The sequence below is a fragment of the Halyomorpha halys genome, unplaced genomic scaffold (assembly GCF_000696795.3).
Source record: "Halyomorpha halys isolate HHAL.00 unplaced genomic scaffold, Hhal_1.1 Scaffold1105.1, whole genome shotgun sequence".
NCBI classification, from domain to species: Eukaryota; Metazoa; Arthropoda; class Insecta; order Hemiptera; family Pentatomidae; genus Halyomorpha; species Halyomorpha halys.
The window spans coordinates 434,015-445,321 of NW_027115192.1; the positions used below are offsets into that span (position 1 = coordinate 434,015).

At 27.7% G+C, this 11,307-nt stretch overlaps 1 protein-coding gene and 1 long non-coding RNA gene across 2 annotated transcripts; both read left to right on the forward strand.

Annotated features, from left to right (window-relative positions):
• The first annotated feature begins 851 nt into the window (after positions 1-851).
• On the forward strand, positions 852-2,014 carry LOC136796987 (uncharacterized). Its single transcript, XR_010844783.1, has 5 exons — positions 852-888; positions 1,296-1,331; positions 1,481-1,598; positions 1,688-1,743; positions 1,900-2,014. It is a non-coding gene; the product is annotated as an uncharacterized lncRNA (long non-coding RNA).
• A 5,059-nt stretch (positions 2,015-7,073) lies between these two features.
• LOC106688331 (uncharacterized) lies at positions 7,074-10,436 on the forward strand. Its single transcript, XM_067052283.1, has 5 exons — positions 7,074-7,145; positions 9,562-9,597; positions 9,669-9,786; positions 9,876-10,012; positions 10,288-10,436. Exons 1-4 carry the CDS (start codon positions 7,074-7,076, stop codon positions 9,956-9,958), a joined length of 309 nt encoding a protein of 102 aa, XP_066908384.1. The 3' UTR covers positions 9,959-10,012; positions 10,288-10,436.
• Positions 10,437-11,307: the final 871 nt, after the last annotated feature.

The window sequence follows — 11,307 nt, forward strand, 5'->3', positions numbered from 1 at the left end:
ACTGAGTAGTAAATGTTTCAAAATAGATAAATAAAATAAAAATGGATAGTAAATATAATTACATCAAAAGTGCTATGGAATTGGAAATAAAAATAGGTAAAAACAAATTTTAACAAACTTAATATTCAATGTTAGAACCCCAATAATCAATACCAGTATTGTATTCTAATCTTTAAAAAAAAAAAAATTGTAAGTTAGATTTTCATCACTTTCCAGTGAGAGCGAATATGTACTATTTCCTATATATACTTGAAAATTTTATTTCTGGTGTCAAACTATGCCATAAAATAACAATTAACTACACATTTGCTAGATTAAGGAAAATTACAAAATTTTGTATTGGTTACAGATTGTTTTGAACAAAAATCCTGGTGTAACCGATATGCAATTTTTATTAGTATATATGCTGGAGAAGAAGAACGCTAAATATTTCTGAGGTTAATTCTAACGAGTTTCTAAATACTTTTAATTTTTGGTACAATGGCATTTTGCTTGTACTTTCGGTCGTTAAAAATCGACACAGTCGTCATCGATTAACTTATAAAAGCAGCTAACAAGTTTGGATGAAAAAAAACAGAATAGTAAATTAAAATAACCATTTCAATTAAATTAAAAGGTTGTATCAGTAGTATATATTCTGTATTTTTGTAGTAGTATCTATTTTTTTTTTCAAGACTATCTACGTTTAATTTCTATATTTTTGATATTTCAATTTTGAATGTGTCTGTTTTTATTTTTATATATTTGAATAAATGTAAATAAATATTTAGCTACTACTTAAGTACTTTATTTAATACATTTTAAGTTTAATTAAAATTTGATTCATAAAATATGTATATATATTTTGTTTCAGATATCAATGATCCAGCAGTACCGGAAGAAGTTAAGGTATTGGTGCTAATATCATTTGACATTTAGAACTGTTCTCAATATTTTTAATTAATACTTAGTTAATATATATTATTTATTTTCCTTGAAATTTCAAGAGGCTTCTAAATTCGAGTTCAAACTCGGGACAATAGAAACTTAGAAACTTTTTTGCGGGCGACTTTACATATAAACTTACTAAAGTTCATAAGTTTCTTATGATCTGTCAATACTTGGCTGATTCAAATAAGCTATTATAATGGCTTCATTATTAAAGCTTAAATTGCGTGTTTTGTTTTTTAACTTTAAGTCATACATTAGTCAATTCAATTATTATATTTGTATTATAATCTATAATAGTAAATGAATTTATGTAATTGAACTGCACCTTTATTTTCAAAAGTAATAATTGGCATTTTTGTTTTCAGTGCGCTTTGGCTTGCATATTTGAAAAAACAAAAATGGTGAGAATCCTTTCTTCATACAATTATACATACACCTGCGAAGTCCTTTTTCTGAGTTATAACGCATCCATATTTAAGATAAAATAAAATCCATGAAGAATGATGAGATAAATTCAGTAATTATTTTAATTTTACTGTTGATTTATCAGTTTCAGGAGGATGGATCCATTAACAAGGTTGAGGAAAAAAGAACGATTGAAGAGACAATAATAGCAGAAGATAGTAAGAAAAAGCTCTTGATGGCTGTTGATGATTGCGATGGATCAGGTACTGGTTTTTGACTTTACAGAAATACTAAAAATTAAATTACTAGATTAATTGTTGAGTAAAACTTTCTTAATTTTCAATATTTTCAGCAAAAGCAACTAAATGTGATACAGCTTTCGAGTATGCTAAGTGCAAAACGATCAAGGTAAGTTGAAATTATTCAATAATTTAAATTAAGAAAAAATGTCTCTTGATTAACGAGATGAATTAAATAATTAAATTATTTTACTATAGTAAAATGTATATCCACAACAGTGAAAAATTGATGGCTCATATGTTAATAAAAAAAATCTTGTTTCAGCTTGGAATAAAGGTATAAGGATAATCGAGTGAGCGCCTACAGATAGTGAGAATCTATTTGCAATTATATTTGCAGATCATTGTAATTATTGGTGATAATAAATTTTAATATTCAGTTATAAATTTTGTAATTATTTGTAAACCAATATCTAAAACCCAATTATCATTAATAGGTAAAGTATATATAAATATTTTTCATGTTTTATTGTGAACATTGTACCATAATATGAATATCAAATTGGCATTGGTATTTTGAAAATATTTATAGCTAGTAATTGTTATACAAAATTTTTATTATTAGTGTTGTAAAAAAAAAAACAATTATTGGATATAAAATAGCGCAGTATACCATACACAAGCGCTGTAAGTATTTTGTCATACCACATATAAATTATAATTGAAAATAGAAAAATAAGTAAATAATAGAAAACAGAAGTATAAACTGAAATGAAGAATAATAATAAAATAATAAATACACATCTCGAAATCACTTAGCCAGTTAAAATAGTTAGATAATAGCAAAATAAGAAAACAACTAAGAATTCAAGTAATCTAAGTAAAATAAAACATCTTGATCCATCTTCTATATACAATATTTTCATTCTTTCCAAAGAATTACGAAGGCAAGGCTCCCAGATCCCAGGGTGAAGAACATGCAAGTAATAATCTGTATCCTTATTTATATATATCTCCCAAGAAATACTTAGAAATAGTAATATTTTCATATCAGAAGGATTACTTTGACAGTAGCTTTCAAACTCGAGAAGAAAAATGTCACTACAAATGAAAGAAAAATATAATTAATAAATAGAATGATGGTTGAGTTTTTATGGTGATAACTTGGAATTTGCATTAAAAAAAGAATGGGTTTGCATTAAAAATCGAAATTTTGTTTATACAATACTTCCCTAGAGAAAGTATCCATAATATTTGTATTTATTACTTATGACACTAAAGGGGATACGAAATAATAGAATATCTCGAAATTTTATATCCAGCTATAAGTATATATAACAAAATATGAAATCAAATGGTAATTTTATTTGAAGACATGTACAAAGTAAATATAGTGTTTCAACCCAATCATATCACTTTAGTGATTTTTCAGTTATGTTAAACAATTAAATAAATCAAGAAGACATCTTCTAAAAACGATTGTGAAAATTCAGAAACATTTTTAGAGTCAAATTTGGAAACAACTATTGTCTTGAACAATTCATGATGTGTTTCATACAATAGGAAAAATGTATTGTTAAAAAATTGTTTTTGTATTCTCCTCTTCTATAGCTGAAGGATTTACTGACAGACTGGCAGACGATACAAAGCCATGGTAGAATTGCAAAATCAAAATTTATTTAAACTTAGGACATAATAAATATTTAATAATCGTAAACATGAGAATGAGAGAAGAGAGAAATCCGACAAACAAATTAAGAACGGGTGCTCAACTCTGTAATCACACATTAAAGCATAAGACGTTTTTAAAAATAAATTCTGATACTTTCCTATTGGACATAATATACATTATATCTTTTTGAATCTTATTTATTAAAAAACAATACATGAATAAACTTTATGATTAAGAACATTTTATTAATGAACATAAAATATTATATATTAAAAAATACCAATTAATAAATGTCAATATTTTCTTATTTGGCTCTTAGTGAGATATAGTTTTTTTGATTTGAAAAACAAAATTATGAAATATATGTGATGAGAAATGAGCGCACATGAAATAGATATATGACGAACTCTGATCAAGTACTTAACCAATAAGCAACATCATTTTGAAAACTTGAAGCCACTATTTGTTGTTGTTAACAGTTATGATATTGCATCAATAATAATTTTATTTCTTTTAATCTGCATAAGAAAAAGTCTGCAAATGTAGTGGTATTTTATATATCGAGTAACATAATACATAACAAATAATGACTGTTTTAACAAATCACAATGTGTGATTATAATAAAATAAAACTGGTATTTTATAAGTTTAAATGATAAAGTTAAATATTTTGAAATGATAGAGTCTAACGATGTGAATTTCTGGAGGCCACGGAACAACGTTTTTCTTTGAAAGATTATTTAGAAAGTCGAAAGACATTGGTCATAGGTATTTAAAGGAAATTGCAGGGTCGTCATACATATTTTGAACAGTTAAGACCCGAATAATTTTGTGTTGGAATTTCCCGATGTGATGGTAATTCATCTTCAAAAGTTTGTTAGTAGTTATAAATTAGAACTAAAATATTTTTGTACAAATGAAATTAATTAGTGAAACCTAACAATAATAGTAACCAGTGTTATGATGAGCAGTAAAAATAATTAAATCAGATTAAATAAAATCAATTCAATTTTTTTTTTAATTTATTGAAATTTACAACTGTAAAAAAAAATAGTATAAGTAAATTTGATGAAATTTTTAAACACTTGATAATCTTGGGAAGGTACTATCTGATGGTTGTACTTGAATCATCAACTTAAATTAGAAGGTCTCGTGGCCATCTTCTTTTTTAGACGCCTCGGAGGATTATCAGGGATTGATAAGAATGGGTAGTTAAGAACTAATGGGTTAGGATAGGTAAGGAGTGTGGAATAAAAGGACGCATATCTTTTTCGGGCTAAATCCGCAACAAAAATATGTTAAGGAATATATGAGTTTATTTTAGACGTAAATTCATGGAAGATAGTAAGTATTGAACGCGGGAGCAATTTGGTGGTTTAGTGGATTCCCAGAGCTCAATTCTGTATGTACAAATTAGTTTGATTATCGTAGTATTTTATAGTTTTTTTTTAATGGGAAGATTAGAGCGGTTATCAAGTACGTGTTGTATTGAAATCTAGGAGCAGTTTTTTTGTTGTCTCAGTATGGTATGAGGATTCCAAGTAAGTCTCCTGTCAAGATGGAGTCCTAAGTAGGAAATCTGCTCAACAGGATCAACAGTGGAATATTAAAAAAAGATACAGTAGGGCAAGCTTGTTAAGGTTTTTCGATGGAGAGTAAAGGTCTATGGGATTTATTTTGATTCTTCAATTTTGACACTATCATTCAATGGATGTTATTTTTGTCTGTAGAGTTTGTGATGCAGTAGTATGGTCATTGTTTACAGACAGTACACATGTGTCATTGGCGTATGTTATTAGAACTGTGTTAGGGTGGGTTGGGATATAAGTTGTATATACCGAATAGACAATGAGACCTTAGGTACTACCTTGAGGAACACCGGCAATGGAAGAAAGATGAGTAGGATAGGTTGTGATTTAATTTAAAGCTTCTATTAGAAAGGTAGGAAAGGATTAAAAGGAAATAGTTTCAAATTAAAGTGGAAATATGGAAGAAACGATAAAACGACAAATTCGACATTACAGAATGAAAATACAAGCAGGAAGAAAAATACCAAAAAAAATTATATCTTGAGATTTATTGTTCTATTTTATGTAGTTTAAATTATACTGGGTTTATGTTTTTTAAATTTTAATTTATTTTCGAATAATTTTCTAATCTGAATCTGAAATATACATGGTCATCAATTTATGACAAAATCAAATTAATATAAAATTATTAAATTTATAATCGCTAATGTTTTATATAATTAAGTCTTTGTTATGTTATTTTTTCAAACTAATACAAATCTTTGTAAGATATAATTTATACATTAAATATCTTATTAACTGTATTAATTATGGAATTCATGAAAATTAGAATACTAAATCGGTTTATCTCAATTCGATTCAATTAAATCGATTCATATTGTACAAAGTAGATCTAAATATGACCGATTGATCGAAAAAAAAAGTTAATAATTATTTTTAATCACTGATTGAAAATTCTTCCATATAAGTACTTGGGACTCAATTCGGTGGTCTGAATAAATTTTATTGGCTCAGAAACAGTAATAATACATTTTTTGTATAAATACTTGGAAGAGTTTCATTGCAAATTTTAAGAAAATGCAACAAAAAAGTTATGGTTATCTGCAAAAACAATACAATAGTAGCAACTAAATACTACATTCACGCCTTATAAAATACAAAATAAATAGAGAGTAAAGTTGCTGAAACAATAGAAATCGTTCTAAATGAATAGTAGTAATTCTCTTTAGAAACAAATTGAAGAAAGAGAACCTAAGTTCATATTTCAGCAGGTATCTAACTAAAGTTTATTTGAACATTTAGCCTCAATATCACTTCTAGATTAAACTAGCTTCACAAAGTTGGCTAAAATGTTGAAGAGGTGATAAAATAGAGCAAGTTATTTGAAATCCAGTAGGTCGTACCTCGAAAATTCATGAATTCTACCGAGTATTTCGGAATTGTTCGTTTTTATATATTTTCTTTGTTTTAGCCGCTATGATGGTCTAAATAAGACATAGTTTACTATAAATTAGTTCCTGGTTTAGAAGAAATACATTGTAGAGATCGGAAGTCAGGATAAATGTTGAAAAAATGATTAATTAGTGTAGAGATATTGTAATTTTTGAGCTAGTAAACGTGGACTTATTGAAGCCTCCTTTTAAAAATCTTTTCTAATTGGTAGGTGAGGTTCGTGGCACTGCGCAACAATTTTGAAAAATTCAGTTGCCGGCATTTCGTCTAGAAACACGCTGTACATACAAATAAAAACATTTTAGATGCTATACTGAGCTTTGTACTAAGCAGAAGTTTATTTAAATAATCAAATTGCATTTATTACCATTTTAAATATGATAAATACAAAATACTAAAAAAATTAGATTTATAAAAATACGTTATGAATTTATAAATTGCAGTTTTGTAAATAAATTCCTGGTTGCCCTTAAAGCCATGAGAGCTTACGTATTATCAATAAAAATCATCAATGGTTATAAAGATATATATGCATATATAATAAATAATATAATAACATATAACATGATTATATAATTAATAACACTATATAACATCCATTTTATTTTGTTCATAACATCGTACAAAACATGTTAATTGAATTAGAGATGACAGGATACAGGTCCAAGTGACTTGAAAATAAAATATTTACTTAAAATCTTACAAGCTAACTTTAACACAACTAGTTAATTTAGTATGTTGCATATTAATTGTACTCATAATATAGTCTATATATTTCCTTTTATTTCTCATTAATATTTAGTTTTTACATCGGCCGAATATGAGAGGAAGGTTTTGTTGGTTAGAATGTCAGAGAGGAATGACGTATTCCACCCCTCATTGAGTATCAGGAGGGCAGAACAGTGTTGGAGATGGAAGGTAAAATATAAGTGATGATTGCAAATGCTAAGAAGTAAGATTAATTAAGTGTGCATGAAGCTAAGGGGTTCTATATTATTTTTTCAACACGAATTTTGTCACTATATACAGTTACTGAACTATATTCTGCTTTAATATAGACCGTACAAGCTAACCTTAACACAACTAATTAATTTAATACGTTGCATATTAATTGTACTCATAATATAGTCTATATATTTCCTTTTATTTCTCATTAATATTTAGTTTTTTTAGAGATTGTATTTATTTGATCTCTTTTATATTAGTTTGTTTGCTATATAAATATTCTTAATTTAATTATCAGTCAAAAATCCCCTATTTTCACACACCCTATTTGTTTAGCCAGTAGGAGTCAATTTTAAACATCCCTTAGCGAGTGCTAAGACCTTAAATAAAAATCCAACTATTTTTTTAAGTTTTATTTAAACTTCGTCAATTCCTACCCCCAACATATTTCCTTATAATCCGCTCCTACCTCACTGAACCTTTGAAAGAATGGTGTAAAAACTGGAGAATCAAAATAAATCCTGATAAATCCCACCAGATCACCTTTACTCTCCGTCGTAAACCTCTACCCTCCTGTCCTAAAGTATCCGTTCTAAATCCACCACTAATGCCTGTTGAACAGATTCGATACTTACTCCTTGACTATCTTGACAAGAGACTTACTTGGAATCCACCCACAAGACTGAAACGACAAGAAACTGCTCGTAGATTCCGATTGCTACAACACTTACTTGACAAACGCTCTAAACTTCCCATTCACTACAAAAAATTAGCATACACTACAATAATCAGAACAATTTGGACATATGGAATTGAGCTCTGGGGCTCCACCAAACCATTAAATTCTTCCCGCATCCAATCGTACAATCCAAAATCTTACGTAAAATCCTTGATGCTCCTTATTACATCACAAATAAACTCATTCACAAAGACCTTAACATCCCATTCGTTGCAGATTTGATCCAAAACAGATATGCGTCTTTTCATTCCAAACTCCTTAACCATCCTAACCCATTAATTCTTAATCTTTCATCCTTAACAATCCCTGATAATCCTCCGAGGCGTCTGAAAAGAAGATGGCCACGGGACCTTCTAATTTAAATTAATGTTTGAAGTACCACCAATGGGTGGTTCCTTCCATAGATTTTCAAGTGTATATGAAACATACTACATATTTACCTATTGTATTATTTTGTACAGTTGTAAATTACATTAAATAAATAATTAAAAAAAAAAAAGTTTTATTTCATTTTTTCTCAATCTTAATGTACTTATTTCATCGTCTTATTATTCTATTCCTTCCTCCATTCCTTTCTTTCATTCTAATTTTCACAATATTTTCTCTATATCCTCTTATGATTTATACAATTCTTATGTTTTCTCTCCTCTATACACATAAGTTACTTTGCATTCTTGCTGTTATTTATTTATTTGTAATTATTATTTATGTTATTTTTATTTGATTATCTGCCTTTAATTTATAGACATTTTCACATAATCTCATCCCTCTGACATTATGATAGTCAGAATAAATCTATGACTTTGTACCGAAACTATGACTTTGAAACGTGGGCTAGTAATAAAAAAAAAAAGTAGTTTAATGTTTAGTTTTTAAAAAATAATTTTGATTTCCAGAAAACCTATAATCCATACATTTAGCAGATCGGATATTACGTCGACAACAAAAATGTAATGTTGACTACTTACTATTGTAAATAAGTTATGTACTTTCTAAGAAAATTAAATTATGATTCTTCAAATATTTGATGTTTATATGTTATACTTTATGATAATAAATAATAATACATTTATTTTTATATCATTTAACATTATATAAATCATTAAAGTCAACGGCTGCAGTTTCAGTAATACATTTTATGATCTTTATTATAAATTCTTAATTCATACATCGGTCGAATATGAGAGGAAGGTTTTGTTGGTAGGAATGACGTATTCCACCCCTCATTGAGTGTCAGGAGGGCAGAACAGTGTTGGAGGTGGAAGGTAAAATATAAGTGATGATTTCAAATGCTTTAATTCAAGCCTTACCTGCAAAAGTCCTTAGAAATATTCACTTCCTTTTTCAAAAGATGTTGAGCTACGGTAATTTTTTTTAAGCCATTCAAAACGTATTACAATTAAATTTTTCTTGAAACCATCTTCTATCTACTAGCGTTAGTTTTATCTTAGTGATTGTTTTTGGTTAGTTACTCGTCCCCGAATATATTTGTTTAAAATCTACAATTTATTTAATATAAGGCCTTTACTAGATTGATTTAGTTGATAAAATATCATAATCAATTATACTAATTTCTGCGAATTATAACAATAAATATATTTAAACTAACAACTGCAGTTTTTGATACTAATTTATTCTATCAATTTACAGTGTGTATTGGCTTGCTCTTTAGAGAAACAAGATGTGGTAAAAATCATTTTATCATAATATTATTACTTCATAAAACAATAATGAAAATATAATGATGGGTTATTTAGTTCAAGGAAGACGGATCTATTGACAGAACAAAAGAAAAAGAGTTGACTGAGAAATTAGCGAAAGACGAAGAGTTAAAGAAAAAGCTCTTGAAAGCTATTGACGAATGCGATGTTTCTGGTAAAATCTCTAACTTGAAAATTAATTTTAACTAAATAACCAGATTAACTGTTTTGATTAATATCTTTATTTATTTTTACCATTTTTAGCAAAAGCAGATAAATGTGAAACAGCTTACGAGTTTGTAAAGTGCAAGAAATCTAAAGTAAGGCAAATAAGGAAACGTTTATAGCTCAAATAATTCCTGAATAAAATATTTTTTCAGAGATAATAACTTAATAATTCTGTTAGTACTTTAAACTTGTGCTATATTATTATTATTAGCGTTTTAAAACCTTTATTTCTTTCTTCTTATTATTATTATTTGTTTATAGTTATTTATTGATCATACTTATTTTAATCAAAACGTTTTTATCAGTTATAGTTATTAGTATCATTATTAGCTTATATCACTATTCCTTATTAGGAATTATCTTATCATAATTATGTCATTACTGAAGAAAGATTTATTCAGTTATCGATAATGGAATTGTGAGGATAATAAAAATCTATTTGTTACAGGCTGAAGGTAATTGAAGAAGATGGTGAGCTAAGACCTGTTTATTATGAAAATATTTTGTGACATACATATTATCTTTGATTTGTATCTGTAAAAATAGAAAGTAATGTAAAATATTGTAACTAGCTCCTATAAACCCTTTAATATGAAATATTATTACTTTTTGTATTCAAATCAATACCTTTTCACATTATGAAGGTCAAGTGTCTTAACAAGGTCACCTTGATGATGAAAAAGATTTCATTTGCTTTGTTATAAGTTCTAGAATAAGAATATGATGATGAAAATGATGATGGATAAGAATATAAATGAAGTTTTATGGGAGAAATTAGATTAAAAAAAATTTAAAGAATTCGTTAAAAAGATCAGATTACATTTTATACAACGCATAAATTAAATGTCTGGGAATTAATAAGTACAAAAAAAAATCTAATTTTATGAATTTCAGTTACCAAAGAATACAATTCTGCAGCTAAAACGGGTTTTAAACTCTGCATTAGTAATTAAAGTCGGCGTTGCCATCACCACAAAGCTTAAAACAGTAATTTTAAGAAGACCAACATGAATTAGGGATTTTAAGAACTAAAATTTTTAGTTGAATGTTTCTCTGCGTATCCAGTTTCAGACATTATCATTATAGAATACGTGAGTGAAAAAATGTGACATTTACTTTGAACATGGAATGAAAACGTTGATAAGTGTTTGGGATATTTACAACAGCACGGGTCCATTAAATGTATCCGCATTAATAGAATGGTACTTCTAGCTTTCTTCACATGAAGTAGTTTTATGGTGAACGTACTGCAGCAAGAGAACCACTTCAATGAGTCCAACTCTGCGAGTTGCCAAGACGAAACTCCAGCTGCTCACAATGATGTTAAAATGCAAGAATCATGTCATGAGGAGGAAGATATGATAATTCTTCCTGGTTCATCAAAAAGGAACCAACGACTTGCAGATCTACTCTTTGGATATGGGATGTAGAGATTCATAGTCAAAGGCCAATTTACAATACGCCTTCG